Source organism: Dinoponera quadriceps, unplaced genomic scaffold (assembly GCF_001313825.1).
Source record: "Dinoponera quadriceps isolate SergipeBrazil2010 unplaced genomic scaffold, ASM131382v1 scaffold1889, whole genome shotgun sequence".
NCBI lineage: Eukaryota > Metazoa > Arthropoda > Insecta > Hymenoptera > Formicidae > Dinoponera > Dinoponera quadriceps.
In genome coordinates, this window is record NW_014557272.1 from 585,959 (window position 1) to 605,508 (window position 19,550).

The 19,550-nt window shown below is 42.9% G+C and overlaps 1 protein-coding gene across 1 annotated transcript in view; it reads left to right on the forward strand.

Annotated features, from left to right (window-relative positions):
- LOC106748842 overlaps window positions 1-17,776 on the forward strand; it is a 95,000-nt gene extending 77,224 nt beyond the window's left edge. Inside the window, exons 5-11 of the mRNA XM_014627723.1 lie at window positions 391-960; window positions 1,400-1,847; window positions 2,118-2,988; window positions 3,579-3,869; window positions 13,850-14,489; window positions 14,719-15,208; window positions 15,464-17,776. Coding sequence (XP_014483209.1) covers window positions 391-960; window positions 1,400-1,847; window positions 2,118-2,988; window positions 3,579-3,869; window positions 13,850-14,489; window positions 14,719-15,208; window positions 15,464-16,240 — 4,087 coding nt within the window. The 3' untranslated portion in view covers window positions 16,241-17,776. The remainder of the gene's footprint in view (window positions 1-390; window positions 961-1,399; window positions 1,848-2,117; window positions 2,989-3,578; window positions 3,870-13,849; window positions 14,490-14,718; window positions 15,209-15,463) is intronic.
- The last annotated feature ends 1,774 nt before the right edge of the window (window positions 17,777-19,550 follow it).

Here is a 19,550-nt window from a genome sequence, read left to right on the forward strand (position 1 = left end):
TCACGCTCGATAAAGCGCGCTCATATTTTCGCAGTCGTCCAAGCACGAAGAATCTCCCTCGCTGCCTTTGTACTTCTATTGCCGCGATAATACTAGCTGATCATCTCTGTATCATTGTCGCGCGATATCTTACGGTCTCGATCGCACGGGACCTCACACGGGAGTCCTGGGGGATTCGAGTCTTCTCCTGCTCAATTGAAATATATACGTGGATGATAAATCCGTAATAAGACCGCGCATCACTGTTTTGTCTAATTAATCACAGCGCGCTCATAAAGCGTCATAATTCTCTTGCTTCTAAAAATGATCCTCCGTGTGAACGTACGAATCGCTCTCACGAATCGCGCGGCACGTCGTGTTAGCGATCATTCACGTGATTTATCATCGCAGGGAGACAACCGGCGACGAACCCGAGGAGACGATGCCGAGCGCCACGCCGAGAGCTCATCGCTCAGCGAGCACGGACATCCTGGGTTCTACGAAGAAGGACTCGCCCACGGAAAAGAAGTCACACTTCAATACATTGAAGGCGTGGGGCATGTCCCGACTGAAGCTGATCAGCCCGAAATCAAGTCAGCAGCAGCAACAGCAAGAATCGACGGTTGTCGCATCCAGCACAGAGAGGAGCGAACAGACTCAAGGCCAGACGAGGTCGCCGGAAGAGATCAACATCTACGAGACAGTAACGACGAGACGAAGAAGGGACAAGTCGCACGAGAGGAAGCCCAGCTCGTCCAGCTCGAGTGGCAAAAGCACGGCCAGTATACCGGTGTCGGTGCCGAGTACGGACAAACAGCCGAGCGTGAAATTGCGCGAGAGCGCCGCCCAGAGGCGAGAGAGACGGAAGGGCAGCAACCGCGACGACGCTCCGCACTCCAGCTCGGGGAACTGGAGCGCTTCGTCCGAAAGCGGAAGGGCCAGCATCGGCAGCGAGACCACTACCACCACGCATCAGCCCAGGTGAGCGAAACCTCGTGTTCTCCGAACGATCCTTCTGCCTAAACGATCACGCGTTTAATCCTCCGTTAGTCGCAATATCCAATAGATATTATCCTAATATTTCTCAATTTGCTGCTCACTGTTCTTTACGCACTTTAGTGCTTGGTCTTCCATTAGCCAAATATTAATGAAAAAGAAAGAGGAATTGTCTCAAGAAGCGGAAGAAAATAATGGGAAAATTAATGTATCTGTGAGATATACGGCAATTTACGGGTAAAAAATATCGCGATTATCGAAGGCTGAAGTAACTCATTTTAATTCAATTTTTATTATCTTGGAGTAAATTAATCAGCGATCATCTTGAAGTTGCAAACACGCATAGTATTTTTTAGATTGTCTAAATCAGAAGGAAATTTGCGCTTATCTAGGAATAATGTTATATATTATATTATCATTTCAGGTCCACGACGACCGCTTCGATCGGCACGTCCTCCACTTCCTTAAGTCACATGAGGCGACTCAAAGGAAGGGACACATCAGCCTCGTCTTCAGTAACGTCCGAGGGTACTTTAACCCCGGATATCATACAAGATATCACGGTGGTGCCTTTCACCGACGACGGTGAGACATCGTCCGTGTATTCCTGCGATACGGAGGGGTACTACACTTCGTTTCACATGGACTCTGGTTTGAAAACACTTCGAGAGGAAGAATCCATGCCACAGAGCCCTTTGACAAAGTCCAGTGACATCGGCTCCGACCCTACCTCGCCGATCGTCGAGAACGAGTACGAATTATTCGGTAGAGGATCGACTTCTACAACGACTAGTTCAGCTGGGACGGTTTGCACTGCGCTGATGGCGCCACCACCCCCGGAACGCAAATCCAGTCTCACGGTTGTTGCTATGGTGAGTTATAAATTTGGTATTCTAATATACTTCAGCATTCATATATCATCATATAATGAAGAGAGGTACGATCAAAGTATGATAAAACCGACACCTGATGTGAGAAAGCTAATTGTGAATTTTAAACAAGATGATATTAACTTAACTTAAACATTACTGCAGTGAACCTTGCGTTCATCAATAGAAAAAGAATTTCTTGCGTATCACACCCATTCTTCAACTTTCTTCTACCTGTTCCTTCTTAACGATTTCGTTTCTCTCTATTTACAGGTCCACGGTCAAAATCAGAACGGCGGCGAGTCACCGGACAGCGGTCACAACACATCCTCGTCACCGGTCGAATCCGCCTCGAGTCCAGCCTGCACCGGCCGATCGTGCTCTGAATTCGAGTACTCAGAGTCGAGTGATCTGGAAGGCTGCGAACGTATCGAGAGGATCCGCTCGAAAACGGCGATCACTAGCAGTCGAATCCCCTCGATGTGTGTGATCACGCCGCCTGGTTCCGACGACGAACACACACGAGAGACGGAACAAAGCGAGAAAAAGAAGAACGAGCCAAGACGGCCCGATCTACAGAGCGGCGGATCAGTGTTGATGTCCGCCACCGTTGGCACCTCCAAGATGGAGGTGATCAATGGCCAGGACAAGAATCTATATGCCACTGTGCAGGTGTTGCCAGCCGCGAGCGGCAACGACAGGCCGATAACAGCGAGCCAGTCGTCGATGAAGATCAGTCCACTTAGCGGCGTCCTGGGTAAGCTTCGTGGTGTGCTTCCAGGTAGGAAGCACCCCACGAAGAACGGCGCTATGCAGGAGCTGTCGACCGCAGACTCCGGCGACTATGTGACAATAGCCGACGTGAGAAACAACAACGACAAGCGTCCGGGTCCACCATCCTCGTCGTCGTCGTCGTCGTCATCGGGCATGACCCCTGTCCGACCTACCGCCACCTACGCTAATTCCGACATCTTCAAGAAGGACGCTGAATACGTGAGTCTGAGCGAGCTGCCGAAGAAGCCGGATTCCTCGTTGGAAAGGAAGAGGCAAGGCGCTCGCGTCACTTTGGATTCCGAAGGAAAAGTTGTGTACTCATCGGATAGCTTAAAGAGGAGGAAAGGAGCGCACACAACATTCAATCCAGGTAAGTAGCTTCGATTACTTACGACCCACCGTTATTTTAATTAAAAATATCATTCTTCTCATCGAGAATGTGAACTTAGCTTTTGAATTCGCAAAATTTGCCGAAACGCCAAGAATCCCGGCTACATTTTCACGGAAGTGCACCGTTTCACGTCCTCCGATTGTTGATGAAATGTAGTGAAACGGTGCCAATTAGTCCCAAATGAACATATCTAAAAATGTTTTGGGTGCGAATGAAAGTTAAATCGCGGTGTGTAAATTTGAAAAAAATACACCCATTAATTTAACGTCATATCATTCACCCTTATTTGCGCCGAGAAATCTTTCAGGTGTGTTCATTTGACGCCAATTTGAATAATTAATATCTTACATACATATTGGAAAATAGACACTTTAGGAACTACATCCGATCTTTCTAAGTCCAATTCTTTCCGGTTTCTAACATAAATAAATTCATCGTCGAAAGCGGTTCGCGGATCTGGCCAAACCTAGATTAATTAAGGTGTGAATGGTTGAACTCATGCTTTCGCGCGTTTGTTTCCCGGTGTGAACGATTGAATTCGTGTTTTCACGCGACGCGTTTATTTCGAGGTCCCTTCGTGCGAGAAGGTGTATCACCCAGCCCGTCGCCGTTGCTGCACCGCGCTATGCCGAATATCCGCGCCGTGCCAAAGAGCGGAGACGCCGTGGACGGTCTCAGCCGGTCCACGCCGCCAACGTCTCCCCAGCTGGGCAAGCTGATCATACGGGCAGCGCGGAGTCCGGATCGCGCGGCCAGTCCGGATTACGTGCGCACACTGGCGACCGTGGTCGGTCCTACGAGTCCGACCAGTCCGCACAGACAAGTCCGCGGGGCTTACGTCAACGTGCAAGGTGACGAAGGTAAGACCACGTCCACGTCCGGCACGAGCGCCGACGAGCAGCGCGATTGCACTGGCCGCACCGGTAGATTAGAAGCCGCACCACGCACGTCTGCGACCGCTCCACGCTCTAAGGACGAGTCCAAGACGAGAACTCTAAGGAGTCGAACCCACGACGAGAACCAGCCGCCGGAGCTCAACGGCGACGCTTGCGCGACGATCGTTCCGCCGATTAGTCTCGACAACTCCGCGAATTTGCGAACAGACTCGGATAAGCCGAGTCTCTGTCAAAAAATCGTGCGGGTGAGCGGTAACACGCCCAAATTAGGTAGAAAATTGTTGGTCTCGGATCTCGATACTCCGAGCTTTTGCCGACGGAGCCTCGACCCTGCTTCGAACGACGACCGAAACACGGTCGAGGAGAGCACGTTGGAATTCGCGATGTCGATGCTCAACGATCGCGAACCCGGTGATAAGAGCGCGAATATCGATCACGTGGACCTTTCAGCCATATGTCTGGATAACCAGTCCGGCAGGAAGTCCGATAACCAGGTGCACGGTTGTGAGAAAACGGACCGTAAGGTGAAACGTAGCGAGAGTTATCGCATGGCGAACAGTCCGATTATGTTCATTAAGAAATTCTCAAACAGCGTGGAGAAGTCGTCTAAGATCTGCAGGACGCCCTCCGAGGAGCTGCAGGAGGAGCTGCTGAAGGAGAGGATCAATTATCCCGAGACGGTTTCTAGTCCGGAGCCGCAGGTCGACGATAGCATGAGCTTCGATGTGAACTTAAAGGTACCGGTGCCAATTCAATCAGTACCGACTAGTCCTAGACCGAGAGCTACGGACTTGGAACCGGCTAGGGTGCTCAAGTATTCCAGCAACGACACCGAGATCTGGTAGAGAATGTTGCGATAGTGTGCGTGCCGGCATCGTCAGTTTTGCAATACCGATACGAAGCGGGAACGACGAGATAAAACGTGAGGTTGACGCGAATTGATACGAGTCGGGTTGCGTCTAGCAAAACAAACGCATCATCGCTCGTCGTTCGTTCGCTTTGGTCGACGATCATTACACGCTTGGGAAGTACGATAACGTTGTCTTACGCCGCGTCAAGTGCGCCTGTACTCGCCGAGTCTGTTCCGCCGTCTGTCTTTCTATGGGGGGTAATCCTAACGGTATGAGAAATCGATACCGTCGTCTACCCTCAGCAAACGAGCAATAAAATTTCTTATTGCAGGTACTTTGTGAATTGAGATGAAATTTCATGTTCGAGATTTATCCCGAAGGAAAAAATCAGTGTCACGATAAATTATAACAAATTTTTATGCAACAAATATCCCCGTGCGAAAATGTCCTTTAAATTAAATTAGATGTATTTAACACGTTGAATGCCACGCTGATTTCCATCGATCGTACAAACGCCTAATTGATTCAATTAAATCACTAAAGCTGCAGTAAATAAATATAATTCAGGATACGCATCTGTTAGCTTGTTTCATCAGCTCATTACTGGCTGTACAACCTATTTTGTAGATGCAATTAATTATACGTCACATGTAATTTAATAAAACGCGGTAACATCATAGCGCCGGTCACCGGTGACCCCCGTGGCATTCAACGTGTTAATTTAAAGGTTTTTTTTTACAATCTATATAATATTGTTATCCCACCAAAGTTTCATATTTCAGATCGAAGCTTCTGAAAAAAATAAAAAAGAGTAATTAAAATAAGATATACGCGACTGTTAAGGAACTAGAGACAGTAATGTTGCAAAAATTTGTCTTCGTACAACGAGCATTACGGCATTTCGAGAATCGTTTTTTGCTTCCAATGTATATACGCGACCGCCGCGATAACTGCGGAGAGCGACTTCGAGACGTTAAATAACCACGGTAAGATCATCGCGTAAAATAGACCGGAGGATGAGCGGAATCAAGGTCTAATCAGATACAACTGGAGCGAGAAGTGAGCAGTCGCGGGGGAGATATCGGCATGTTGCAGCGCGTTATACAAAAGGGGGGGCCCCTGGCCTGTAGTGTCACTCCGTCGAATTGAAGGGGGCAAATGAACCATTCGACGGTCGCGATAACGAGTTCGCACGACTTTTTCTCGCGCGACGTGAACAAAGATAGACGAAGGGGAGATACACGCATACCGGTCACGTTTTCCCTATCTAACGCTTGTCCGATCTTCTCAGCTGCGAGTCGGCCGACGATCCCCGGACGATGTTTTAATTCTGTAACGAGATAAATACCGAGCTCTCTATCATCAAACGACGGTCCTCGTGTGTGGAAGATTTTAGAGTTCAATAGTTCTGTCGCGATTAGCTCGCCGGGAAAGCGCGCTTGGCAAGGTTAATCAAACGAATCGGCTTTTCCTCTTCTTCTTGGAACAAATTATCCTGGTCTCTTAATTGAAAAAAAGTTTGAGCAATGAAAATCCCAAATTAGGAATCCCCGTTAGTTAAGACCTTTCCTCAAATCTAATCAACTGTTAACGAGTTTTCCCGATCGATATGTACATATGCTAATTTGCAAAAAAAGCACCCAATTCAACTGAGTTTCCTTAATTAAATTTATCACAAAAACAATACCGTAGAGCATTGTTTCTTAAAATCAGACTACTCACGATGAGTTAAAATCGACCACCTCGTGTTCTTCATCTGTGTGTTATGTTTATTTTGTGTATTCAGATCTATGCGGAAGAGCATCAAATCGCGCAGTTAACACTAAAACTTTCCTCTGAAACTTTCCTCGGCAAAGGGGAAAATGGTGAATTATCGCGTTGGAATGGCACCCAATGAAGACTCACTTTGTTAGTCCTTATCAGCGTCATTAGCCGCTGGCTCAATAACCAACGGAGTTGCATCAGACGTGATGTTTATCCCGGCACGATAATAGCCAGATGCTGATAAATAAAAATCCCGACCGAGGATTGAAATACTTTCGTGCGCTCTCCGGCGCTTTCAGTGCGCTCCGCTACGATCGTCCTTACGATCGAATCGCGAAACAGTCCATCCTTCGCTCACAAGCTTCTTCTAAGAATCCCTGAGATCCGCTCGGTACTCGAAATCGCAAGTCTCGATAAGGTGTTCGGTGCCGTGATAGAAATCGCATTTTTGCGTGAGCATATATGACGTTTTTCGAAATCATCATGTCTAACAACGATTCGAAGACACGTTTCTAAGATCGATTTGATAATTTTCTATAACTATTTCTCCTAAGTGTTTATCCCATCGAATATTTGAGATAACGAAAATCCCTTCCGGAATATCGTAAGAGGTCTTCGGGTGCTTCACGTGTCAGCCGATCTGTAGCACAGCATTTACGATAAAACGTTATCGGTGCAAGAACGGGGAGGAAAGCCTGTCGCTAGACAGACAGTCGCCGGCCGCCGGTTGATACGCAGAATCGCTCGGTCGTGAGTCGACTCGCGATTCCCGGCTCGATCAGTGTGGCTCCCGCCAATACCCCGACATGCTGGCGAGACATCTTCTCTTCATAGCGACCAGGCGACCTCGTAAGTCGAACACCACAAAAAATTTTCCGCGGGGAGTGTATTACCTTGCGATCATTGATCTCCTTGACTAACATTCATTGACGTAACTACCACGGCGAGAGATTTCAAAACAAACGCGTGTCTGATTGTGTGAAAAATTGTCGAAATTAAATACACGGATATCGGAATTAATAACGAATTCTCACGCTTGTGTGTAAAAGTTACTTTTATAAAATTATTTGACAGTGTTATGAAACTTGAAGATTGAAATATGTTCCTTTGGAATCAACGAAATTTCACTGTGGTAATTGCGAATTAATTCTATAACAGTTAGCTATTCGCACATTTTCACGCATACTAATGCATGTTAAAAATCTGTAAACATTACAATTTTCATTTTCAATCCTCCTATAAAACAACATAATCGTAATAAATCGCGGAGAATTATTTTAACGGATGTATTAACCGTTTGAGTCCCGGGAGGTATTGAAAAAACGCTGTCGAAGGATCCCAAACAGCGCATCCGCGCTTTTACTAAATGAGTACGAAAATACCCAAGCAGCGCGATAGCGCTTGTTTTATTTTATGTCGAGAAATACCAAGCGGCGCGATAGCGCTTCTTGTATGTGTTAGGTAACGTGATTCTCGTCTTTTTCTCATCGCTCCGTCACATTTATTGCAGTTTGCAAAGTGATCAGACGTATTCTTCCATAAGTGTTTCTCATTGTTAATAATTGTGTGTTTCAAAATGATTAGACAAAGCAACGCAACAAGTAACTTGCGACAATGCGTAGTCTGCAGCATAAAAAATGCAATAAAAAGATCACATTTAATTTGCGTCCGATGTAAAAAAGGAATTCATCCAATATGTTTTGATAAACACCGATGTTACAAATTATAAGTGTTACTCTCCATTTAAATTATTTGTTCATAACACAAAAATATTGTTAATTTGTAATTCGTTATTTTATAAAATACATCTGTATTATTACATATGCGTACTGTAAATTTATAAATATTTCAAGTTTTGTTCGATAAAAATTATTGAGAAGATAACAATGAAATAAAAATTTTTATTTTGGAATGTATTATTGCATTATTATAGTATTATTCTACATATTGTAAAATGTACTATTTACATTAAAAGGAGCTGTGTGATGTACTTGCGTCAGTAAATCTGAGCTTGCGACTTCGACAATCGGTAACGCACCGTCAGTTGTCCACAATGTTCGAAATGTGCTGGGTTTTCTCGACATAAAATCTCAACAGCGCGATCACGCTGCTTGGGACTCAAACGGTTAAGTTAGGAATTCCATATTACATATTTACATATATCGTGACATAGTTTGGTTTTGCAACGTGTTACGATTCGTGTTACATAATAAATCTGAACGAAAAATCGAGGTTTACAAATATTCAAGAGGACCTTGTGTTCTTATCGTTTGTCGTTTATGTTGATTCATTTACATTGCATTGATATCTCTCGATAAGTTTTTGTCACTGTGATAACCTGTTATTCTCTTTGGCGAAAGTTTAATTGAATTTAATGTATGTTTAATTGAATTACTCGTATTCGTTACTAAGATATATATGATTTAACACATTATTATTGCCTCAAGATTTTCGAAAAAATATTACAAAATTCTAGATATCACGAACTTTTCTGAAATAATAGTTTATGATGATCTCGCATAAATTTTGTCATATTATTATAATTATTCTTCTGATTTTTTTAATATTTTTCTCGCGCACTCCCGACAAATCTATCTTCAAATCTAACGACATGCGCATAAATCCAAATCTTTCCTCAATTTTTCACTTAGCATTTTCTAACTCGTTGAACTTTCCGCGAAAATCAAGTGGCACGTTAATTTTTCCACTGAGTCTATGACAATATCTGGTATTAAAGTGAGATCGCGTGAGTGACCGCGCGCATCGTTATCAATATTGCAAAAGCGCGTGATTGAATATTACATCACAAATCCGAAGGAAATATCGAATATTTACAAATATACACGAGGACCTTGTATTCTTATCATTTGTCACTCACGTAAATCCATTTATATTGATTGCACCGATATCTATTGATAAGTTTCTCTCAATGACCTGCGCTTCTCCTTGGTAATATTTTCCATAAAAATATTTTCCGTATATTTACGTTCTTACATAAACTAATAATTCAACGTGTTATCATTGCCCCGAGATCATTAAGAAATATTACGAAACTGTAGATACTGAGTATTTTTATGACATAATAATACACTATGACGATCTCCTAACTTCAAATTTAACGTCTTCTGCGTAAATCCAGTCTTTCCTTCTATTTTTTCGCGGTCGGTGTATTTTCAATTTCATCATACATTCCGCGAAGCTCAAGTGGGACGCTAATTTGTCCGTCAAGTCTATGACTATATCAATGACATCACTGGCATTAATGTGATCGCGTGAGTGACCGCGCGCGTCGTTATCGGTATTGCAAAACTAGCGCAAGATTATAAAGAAGCGCATCTCTCGGAGGGGAGGCGAAGACATTCAGTGGAAACTACCATTGAAAATACGAGAATAAAGAGAGACGAAGACACAAAGAGAGAGAGAGAGAGAGAGAAGAAAGGAAGAAAATGAAAAACTCGATCCTCCCCACCGACATTTTGCTCTCTCCACCGCAGCTCCAGAATGCACACCAAACATGAATCTCGCGCCCGTATGCGCGTTTATCTTAAAAGTGAACCTTTAACCTAGATCTCTCGCGTGAATCACGTCGCAAGTAAACAATAATATTAACGCGTTCGTCGAAGAAAAATAAAAAAAAAACGGTGTAATAATTCACGAGACTTTTTCGACAACCTGTGACATTTTCATGACTGCGACGAGCAGTGTCGAATAAAGCGAGGTACCGTTGCGTAAAATTGCAGTCAAATATAATTGCGGTGGTCACAGATAATTCCGCTCATGCGATCTTCAAAATAAACGCGATTGGCGTAAGAGGCAGACGGAACACGTGTAAATTTCGCCGTGCACTCGATCTCGGCCGCGGCTGTGTGCAGATAATATTTATCTTCGCCGTTCGCCGATTTGTAATTATTTTTAGAGACACGCGCAACTGTTCGCGTCGCGAACAGAAAGAAAGAGAGAATTATAGAAAAAAAAAATCCGTCCAATCAGATGTACAGAGAAAAATCGCCGCGTCGATGCGACAAGCGTAAATCGTTTGCAAGATCGGCCGTAAATGCGATCTCTCTGTTCACGTTATTTATATATATTGAGGCACGAACGTGTCGTGTAATATATATATATATATATATACATATGAAGCATTACCTATGAATATAATAATTTATATATTTAGATATCTGCGACGGTAGTGTCATAGAGCGATGCACGTTTCTGTTTTTTTGTGTATAACTGCACACATGGCCAGTGACTACGATAAAAATGATTTACGGTACTGCCGACTTTGAGATCCCGTGTAGAACGCCCACTTCGCTGCATTGCCAGAAACAGCTACGACCACTTTGCGTATTATCGCAAGGTCGACGAGCCTCCTATCGTTGGTCGAGTTTTTTGCGCGATTTCGTGGCTATTTCTCGCGACGCAGCGGGAGTCTCGAAATGTAAATCCGCGTGGAAAAGTAAAGAGCAGGATTAGTCAGAGTCAATAAAATCCGCTCGCGATAGACGGATAATTCGTCATGGCGCATTCTTTGTTCCGACGTTGATACGACGCGAACGAGGGTAAGAAAACATTGATGCCAATGACGTGAGTCTCATTCTTTTTTTTTTTTCACGTCGATAAAGCAACGAGGGAAAGAGACGTTCCGATGCGTACGCGTTTAAATGTAATCGTGCGGCCACGATCTCCTCAATTTCCTTTCACGCTTCATTCGCGATTGATCGATGAGTACATAATGCATTACGCGAAGTTAAGTTATTGACCTCCATCTACGAACCGGCGATGCGAGAATCACGTTATTGTACTGACTTTACCTTAACACTTTGTCGACCATCTCGCCTCTTCGCTCGTGTAATCGGAGACATTCGTGAAAGTCTCGTTAACGTTACGTCTCGTTACGTTTTTCCTCGGGCGTCTTTTCGGCACTCACCGAGGCATAAGTTAAAATTGACACTGTGCATTCACTGGACCGATTTGGTGACTCAATTTTAATTTCGCTCGGGTCGGGGAAGTGTTAAGACGTATCTCTAAGTCCGACTGTTGACTGATCGTTGTTAAGTATTTTACAAATAAACAGGGCCGTCATCCGCCACGATCGAGCAGACAATGGCAGTTGACGTCCCGGCATGCTCGTGAAACTCTCGTAAATGTGCCTTAACTTGCCGTGTCGCATGTTAGCTCGATGCGTGCTCGCCTGTCGTTGTAAGTAGCGTCTATCACTGACTAACAAGGACTAACTGTGGACACATAGAACCCCGTAGCTGCGATCATGGGTTTCAATCAGGGTGGCACCGTGACAACGCGACATCCCTTTTCAGTCAGATTTCTACGCATACACATATATTTATTATTCTAGAGAATGATATCGTTAAATTGACTGCTAAATTCTTCCTTGTCGAAATCCGACTCCATGTCAGAAAACGCTAAGAGGAAAAGCTTTCTAATCTATAAAAAATAGAAAAATAATCTCCAGGGAAAGGCAAAAGGAGACTATTCGGACGCGGATAAATTACGCGCATAAGAATATTCGTGGAAGGTAGTTGTGCGCGCCTTTGGAGGAATCGTTCTCCCTTCATGGGTGATATAACGGACGTTTTGTAACGGGCATACATCACCTATAATCCACACGATAGTTACCATGTCAACCTCGAACACTTAGTTAGCGCGCGATAACATCGAGTTACGGGCGAGTGTTGCAAGTTCGGGCTCCGTGTGCTCGCGGTAACACGCGATAATAACACACCGGTTGTAAAATACCGGCGCATCTGCATTAATTAGAATCGCGGGGAATTGGTGCAGCGCGTCGTATCGCCTGCGCAACCGCGTTCCCTCACGGTGTTACCCTGGCAGCAGTGTTAATTAATCAGCTTGCAACTAATATCCAAGGACGTACTTACAACCTGGGCAGGGGAGCATGCACTATTCACGTGTACTGTACATGTGTATATGTGTCGTAGCGTTAAGACCCCTGTATCCGTCGTTAAGATCTACGCAACGTTATTATATAAATATGTATATGTATACACACCTTCTCTCTCACCCTGTACACTCGGATTGCATCGCGGCGCAGTCTGCCTGTACATAGAATTAGACGCGCCGACGAGAGACGATGTCATTAACGTTTTACGAGGAATGTATGTGAATAGACGTCATTCTTTTTGGAAAGCCGTTGCATTTTGTCATTTGTTTTCTCTCATTCTATTTCTTTCTTTCTCTCTTTCTCGGTCTGTCTGTCGTCTCATCCATATATACCACGCATCATCTACATCTCTGAAACTGTAAATACTGCACCCCTCGCAAATTCCGCGGTCCTCGAGCCTGTTTTTTGTGTATTATTTCTTTTTCGTTACGTATCTTCGTACATGTGCCTACTGTATAGTTCTAGAGAAAAAATGCACCCTCACGCGCGTGTGGCACCCCTCACTAGTAACTCACACACCCACATATCATAGTTCCATGCTCCATATACCTGGTGAGTACGTTTTTTTTTAACTTCGCTGATACGGCGAGCAAGCTTGACGTCGATGCGAATTCGTAAGCGAATTTCTATCTTTTTATTTTTGAATGAAATATAATGCTCTCTCCATTCTTTTATTTATACGTATATATCGTACAATTAAATTTTTCGATATGGGAGTATTTATGTTATTTCAATTTACATACGTATTTAATTCGAATGAGCGTCAAAATAGAATTTTTAAACTAAACGATTTTCATTTATACAACTTGCGCGGAAATTGGCATCCAACTCGCTCGCGGTATCATGATTTGCTCGCGTTTTGTCTACCGCATGCATGTGTTTGTGGCGCTTTTGCAATATGCTTGTCTTGCTTGGATTGATCACTTGCAGTTTCGATAACAGTCCTCGTGTCAGCCAATGTTCTTAATATATGTGTTCAAATTAACTGCGTCTTATAATTAATCAAGTATCGTTAACGCGTTTAATCGAAACGTTTACATAAGACCAACAAACAATAGAAAACTAACAATCGTACTAAGATCTACTCACGAAACGCTGTGTTTGATATATGTAAAAACTCAAAACTTTTTTTATAACTTCTAAACGCGATATATTTCCAAGAATAATCGTAACAAAGCAAGAGACAACCGTAAAAAATAATACGATATACCAACTGTAACATACGTAGGCATGATCAAAATCTAACAAGTTTTCGAAAGAACTACTTTACTCTCGCACTGCCTGAAGGATCTTAAAAGACAGTAATACCCAGATCGCAAGTGTCTGAAAACGAAACGATCGTAATCGATCCTATCGCGACGCGAGTTCGAATATTTGCGAGGAACGTAACGACACTCTCTTAATTGTTGCAGACAATCCTTTACTCAGCATACCATCGGAATCGATACCGCCGCAGGCGATAGTCCAACCGCCACCTTACGTCGCTCCACCGCCGCCTGCGGAGGACCGACAGAAGTCACAGAAATACCAGGAGATTCTGAAGGACTCGAGTCTGCGAACTTATCCTGACAATGAGAAGCAACCGATCGCGGACCGAAAGCAGATCTATTCGCAAGATATCTTCGATCCTCGCCCGATCCAGCAATATGACAGCGGCAAGACTCTCCTCGAACAGGCGCAGGAACAAATGGCGAACTATGACTTCCAGCGAGCCGTCAATTACCAGACAGTGCACATGCACAATGCGAAGAACCAGCAACTGTGCTCGCCGGCCAGAAACGTCAACCAGCAGTTCTACACTCTGCCGACGAGGAGACCTCAACGAGAGGTCGACCCGCCACGCAGCGTCACACCGGACATTACGAGAGGTCTCGGGCGCGGTTCCTTTAGCGGAATGCACGTGATGGCGAAGCAGGGCCAGAGGATAGCAGAGAACGAGCAAACCCGATATGGCTCCCATGTCGACTTAGGAAGGAGGAACTTGGAGCAGCAGGAGGCGCGGGGTAGATATGTGCAGAGTCAACCGCAGTCGGTCGTGGATGTCAGAAACAGGTTAATCGCGTTTTCTTTCAACGACTCTATTAATTATAAGAGACCGGAGATGGTATCGACGGACATTAATCGCCTAGATATCCTCTCCATCTCCATTGTATGAAAAGCTACCTTTATCTCGTGAGAGCATAGATCATTAAACATCGAGTTCGTCGAGGTAACTCGACGCTAACAATAAGTAATCGCGATCGATAGGCATAACGTTAAACGTCTCATTGTCTTTAAGCAGGTTCGCAACGCCTTTAAACCTAGCTGCACTCGGATATCGATTCTTCGCATCCTCGCCCGCCAATGATCCTCTTACGAAATCTCCTAGCGCGGACATTTTCAAGAATGATCCAATTTCGCCGATCGGCCCCGGCTACGGTAACGGCTTCAAATCGTCCACTCCCATCGGGCGATCGGCGCCAACCGTAGCGGAACGTCTAGCTCTAACCTCCGCTAATAATTGCGCATCGCCGAGCTCCTCCGGTAGGAGCACTCCTGTCCAGACCTCTTCCGGCAGGAACACACCGACGAATCTGATCCTGTCGCCCACCAAGAGCACCATGTCCAACGAGGAACTGTTCGCCGCGATTCACAAGTCGAAGAAACGGCTCAACATCAAACTCAACGACGATAATGAAAATCTGTCGCCTTACGGCTCGATGAACTCCCTAGTGAAGGCACCGGCTGGCACCAGACACAGTTGGAGCCCGGAATTTCAGAAAGCTCCAGAGGTAATCACGAGTATATTTGCAAATCTTCGTGAAAATTATCGATTCGAGAGATTATTTGGAAGTTTTCTCAGAGAAATGAGAGTTTGTTGATTTCTCCCAAGTTTTACAAGATCTGAATTTATTTGACATTCAAGATGACGAACTGAATTTTTCTATAAACGAATTGGTGGTATCTCTATTTTTTTAAGACATCGTACCTCGAATTGCAATTCGACACAGCTCGTTTCACTCGCTAATTTGCTGGATCTTTTCCAGATACCAACTACTGTCCAGTCGCCTACGTCACGAATGGACTTTAAGCGTTTGCTCCTTCAGCAGAGCGTGAAGACAGGTCCTATGCGACGATCAGCGGCGGAACAATTACAACTGTCGCGCAATCAGTGCCAACAGCAGCAGCAACAATCGTCGCCGAACGCCCATCAGAGTCCCTTAGCCAAAGTTCTGAGTCCTCGTTCGGTCTGGAGGTTCCAGACGCCGAGAACAGATGTACTTTCTTCCACCATAATCGAAGACACCGCTGCAGAGGAGAAAGCTATGAAACCTTCGCCAGAGAACACGTCACCTATCTCAAGACTGAACTTCAGGAGGCAATTGGACCTCTGCAGCGATTTACCGACTCATTTGCGTCTCGCTGATCGCGAAACGGCAAATAAGACGCCGACGAACGAACTTGATACTGATCTCACGACAAAGCTGCGAAATCAAAGCGACAAAATGCAGAAGCTGGTTGCGAGTGTATCTAATAATCCCGAGCGAATCGCATCTCCTGCGAATAGTACGGAGCAATATTCGAAGACTGTACCGTCGACCGAATCGAAAAATTTAGACCCCGTGACTGCTTTCGAATCGAGGAGACTTAGCAATCAATTGGCGAGAGCGCAGTTCCTGGCAAACGCGCACACAAACACTAACCAGACGCAGAACCAATACTTCAAGAAGAGATTTAGAGCGAGATCGGAATCACCCCAACACGCTGCGACACAAAACGTTGCCCGTAGCCCGAGTGCACCTACTCTTGAGACCGCTCTGTGATCTGGGAATACTCTGTTAACTAGCACGTTCTTGTGCAATTGTAAACATTTAGCTATTCATTATTGTGGTGGTTTTGTTCATTTTATCTCCCGAAGATATATGAGCACGGTTATTGCTTATAATTCTAGACGCTTTAAAACGATTTAATATTTGTATATTTAATATATATATGTATAATATCAAAACTATATACAATGGGTAACACCCATTATATAATAGATATTATATATGTATATTAAATATGAAAGTTTATATAAATTACGTAAATCGAACTTCGATGAATTAAATAGTAACTTAATTCAAAATTAACGTAAACAATTATTACAGTCGTGATGTTTGAGAAGAAGTTAAGAGTTAGTGGCCTATTTGTATTATTTTAACACTCCTCTTTTTGCTGAAATTTCTATAATTTTTCTATAGTAATTTTCTAATCCACCACACTAATGAATGGTTAAACAGTAAAAATTTATTCCATGAAGATCTGAATTTACTTGGGAGATTTCGACTTGACGCGACGTATTCGTCAATTATGAGCGGTTTTAATGGCAACAAGGTAGTGTCACGACTACACCAACTCGCGTCTGCTAAAAGACAATAATTCCTAACCGTGATATATGGTAATAATGCGGAAATTAGTATTACCCAGTATTGCAGGGCCTCGCGCATAAAGTAGAAAAACGTTTGGAGCAAAAGCGTCTTAAATATAAATCGCATTTTATCGATTGAATATAAGACGAGTCTTATAACACGCGTTTGATCATTGCGTATTTCTCTCGTGAATTATTATGTATTATTATGTATCGCTGCTAAATCTCACATACGTAACTCAATCAAATAAGCAATATAAAAATAAGATATTCTCGGCGCCAATAATCTCAAAACATCGCGTGTGCCTATTTAATGTAATTATTTTATGAAGAAACACGTTTATACACAGCGTTTAAGCAAATTTTATATCGAGCTGACGGCAATTTCCGTCTCAATATGATGATATTGTACGTCTCGTATTTTCTTGTTTTTTATACCAATCGAATTTTCTTCTCAATGAAGAAAGCAGATGGATCTTTGCTCGATCTCAATGCTCATGATCAGGTTTTTAGAAGTCAGAGGATGTGAGACGAATATTAGCAGTTTTATATCGATGTATAAACACGCAAAACACACATTACTCTGATGCACAAGATTCATTCGCAAAACAACACTTGCGATACGAAGAAGGAACGTAACAAAACTCACGTTCATAGTTCTAGTAAGAACCTTATCGTTACCTTAATTCAAATCGAAATATTATACAGTATTTTTAACGATTTGGGCTATATTAATTTATTTACGGGAGTTAAGAGAAGCATATAAGTATACACGGATAATCGAGAGTCGCGAAGTTATATATACGGTGAACCGTAAATCGCGTGTCATATGTATAAACAAATATGCGAAGCTGTGTGCTGCTACAAATGAATGCGTGTTCGAAGTAAACACTGCCAATATATTTTCGAACTGTTATATACATAATAAAATATCTCACTCCCGATTTTAGAGGATCCTCCTAATATTTTGCTAAAAACGATACGAACGAATTAACACCGAATGTGTGATTCACGGTTCACCCTACGAGGCTCGCGAGTACGCATTAATAGTCCCAGATAATCGCTCGCTAACGGCGGCGAGTTAATCTTAGAAGTTTTATCGTTAAGATTTTAATTTATTTGCCGACTTCGATGGCAGCCTAACTCCCGCCAAGAGCTTTGGCGAAACTTGTATATAATATAACGGACGGTGTAATCACAGCCGGTTTTTTAAATTTCGATCGCTTGCTAGTCTAGTCGGGTTAGAATTTAGTGTACGTATGTGTACGTTTTGGAGATCCCCTTTCGCCTTTTCTTTTTGGAAGAAGAAGTGCCGTTAATGTGAAATCACATGAGATGAATTTGTAATTATATTTACGATTGATCGGCTTTATAGTTATCGAGCAGCGCATAGAAAGATCTATACTGTATGTTACAATTAAAGCCCGGAGTATAACAAATTCGCGAAATATTTGGCCAATTCCAGATTTGGCCGATTACACTAGCCAAAGCTCGAAACATATGAAGCTCTATAATCATCTTAAGCTTTGAGCAGTCAAATCTGGCCATTTTTAGAATTAGCTTTAACTTGTTGGCTACAACTGCAAACACTAACCTTATATTTGTATCTATAGTTCTCCTTCAATTCTACTTTTCTACTACTGATGTGGCCGACAGAATTAACCAAAGTGTGAAAAATGCAGCCAATTTATAAAATGGCTGACTTCGGGTTTTGATCGTAACATATATATGCATATATAAAACTATATACACGCGAGGAAAACTAATAATATGTATAGAGTGACGACAGAGTTGCCTTAACTAAATTATTTCTCGAGTTACGTCTCGCGATTGTTGACGGCATATTTATACCGGTTACTCGCGACACCGCGAGAAAAAGAGTAACTTTGCAAACATAACTTACTAGGTCTTAAGCTGAAAAAATGTTTTGTACTTTGCTCAGAATAAACGGAATTATTTCGTCAACAAAATGTCTGCTTTTATCCAACCTTTATATGTATATGTATAGATAACTACAATAAAAGCAAATATAACGTAATAATGTAGTTATCAAATGTCGTCCCAGCAATTTCGCTGGCTCGTGCAGTAATCAATTTTTATAATTACCGAGAATTTAATTGCGAAAGGAATTATTTATCATAAAGTTCGAATGTAGAAGCAAAATAACTAAAATTTTTGCAAGCCGCATCGTAGTGTTATGCATTGCCGAGATAATGAGGTAATAAGTACGATCAATTTATTGAAAAAATGAAAGGTGCAAGCTATCCTACAAGTTGATACGAAAGTGAATATCTAAAAATATCTTATGAACTATTTTATCCTCGACGAACAATTACGATTATTCTCCCATTATATTTATAGCGCAATATTCGATCGACCGCGCGTAAATTCCATTACGCGCGACACGTTGCGTACTCTGACAACAAAAAGATCAAGCGGGTGCATCCTTGATACATCGATAGAGTGTAATATGGATATTATCGACCGAGGATATAATTTCACGACTAATATTGAGATTCAATTGGTCAGAGAATAAACAATATTGATTTTTTCGACTAGTTTTCTAACTATCCGTCAGAAATGTCTGAACGATTAAGCTATGATTATTAATTTAGTATTAATATGCGATATCAATTTCCCAAGACTAAGTAGGTAGTACAATTAATACTATATTACTTATTCGATTATGTATTTCCTCCTATTCTACTCAACGCTTTCTAAGA